Source organism: Apis dorsata, unplaced genomic scaffold (genome assembly GCF_000469605.1).
Source record: "Apis dorsata unplaced genomic scaffold, Apis dorsata 1.3 scaffold_74, whole genome shotgun sequence".
NCBI lineage: Eukaryota > Metazoa > Arthropoda > Insecta > Hymenoptera > Apidae > Apis > Apis dorsata.
The window spans coordinates 2,264,348-2,265,087 of NW_006263372.1; the positions used below are offsets into that span (position 1 = coordinate 2,264,348).

Sequence of the window (740 nt, forward strand, 5' to 3'; positions counted from 1 at the left end):
TGACCAATTCGATTACCGATGGGAACATCAGCCCCAGAGTGGACAGGCACACAGCGCCTACTAAGGAAATGAAGGGCCCTAGATTTGGGATAGCAATTGCAACAGTAACGGTGAAAATCACCATGATGATACGGATTATGTATTCAGCTAAGAGTTTCCTCGAGCCAAAATATTGTTTAACATTTTTCCAGATGATTTCCATGGGTACATAAAATTGAAGTCCATAAGTGAGAAAGATGGCCACCGCGATCATCAATTTGGCGGATTGGGCAAGGATATCGCTCTGCTCTGGGTTCAGGGTGATGGAGGCTTTAGTGTCCTCACCGTATCGCCAGTAGCCGAAGAAACCTACGGTGCTGTATAATAATACTACGAAGAACATGCCAGTGTTGAGAACTCCTGGACAACCGATGAAGTGCGTTGGTGTCTTCATGTTGTTCTCGAGAGGCATTACCTGTGAAAAATGAAATTAATGATTAGAAAGTCTATTATATAGAACTTTGAATTTTCATTAAATTTTATCTTGATTGATAATTGATGAAAAATTTTTGTTTCTTTTTTGTGTCAATATTCAAAATTCTTAACGATTTTTAATTTTGATAAATTTTTACTAATAAAATTTTAAATTTAAAATATATAAATTGGTAATAAATGTATGAAATAACGAGTATTTGGCTGAATCTAAAATTTTTTATGAGAAGATATAAATTTTGTGAATGTATATATATATATATATATAT

The 740-nt window shown here is 34.2% G+C and overlaps 1 protein-coding gene across 3 annotated transcripts in view; it reads right to left on the minus strand.

The window, feature by feature from the left end:
* LOC102678058 (proton-coupled amino acid transporter-like protein pathetic) overlaps positions 1-740 on the minus strand; it is a 34,591-nt gene that overhangs the window by 577 nt on the left and 33,274 nt on the right. For all 3 annotated transcript variants that reach the window (XM_031508085.1, XM_031508084.1, XM_031508083.1), the window contains exon 5: positions 1-454. This exon ends at the window's left edge or, in 1 of these variants, runs on beyond it. In XM_031508085.1, the coding sequence (XP_031363945.1) occupies positions 1-454 (454 nt within the window). The remainder of the gene's footprint in view (positions 455-740) is intronic.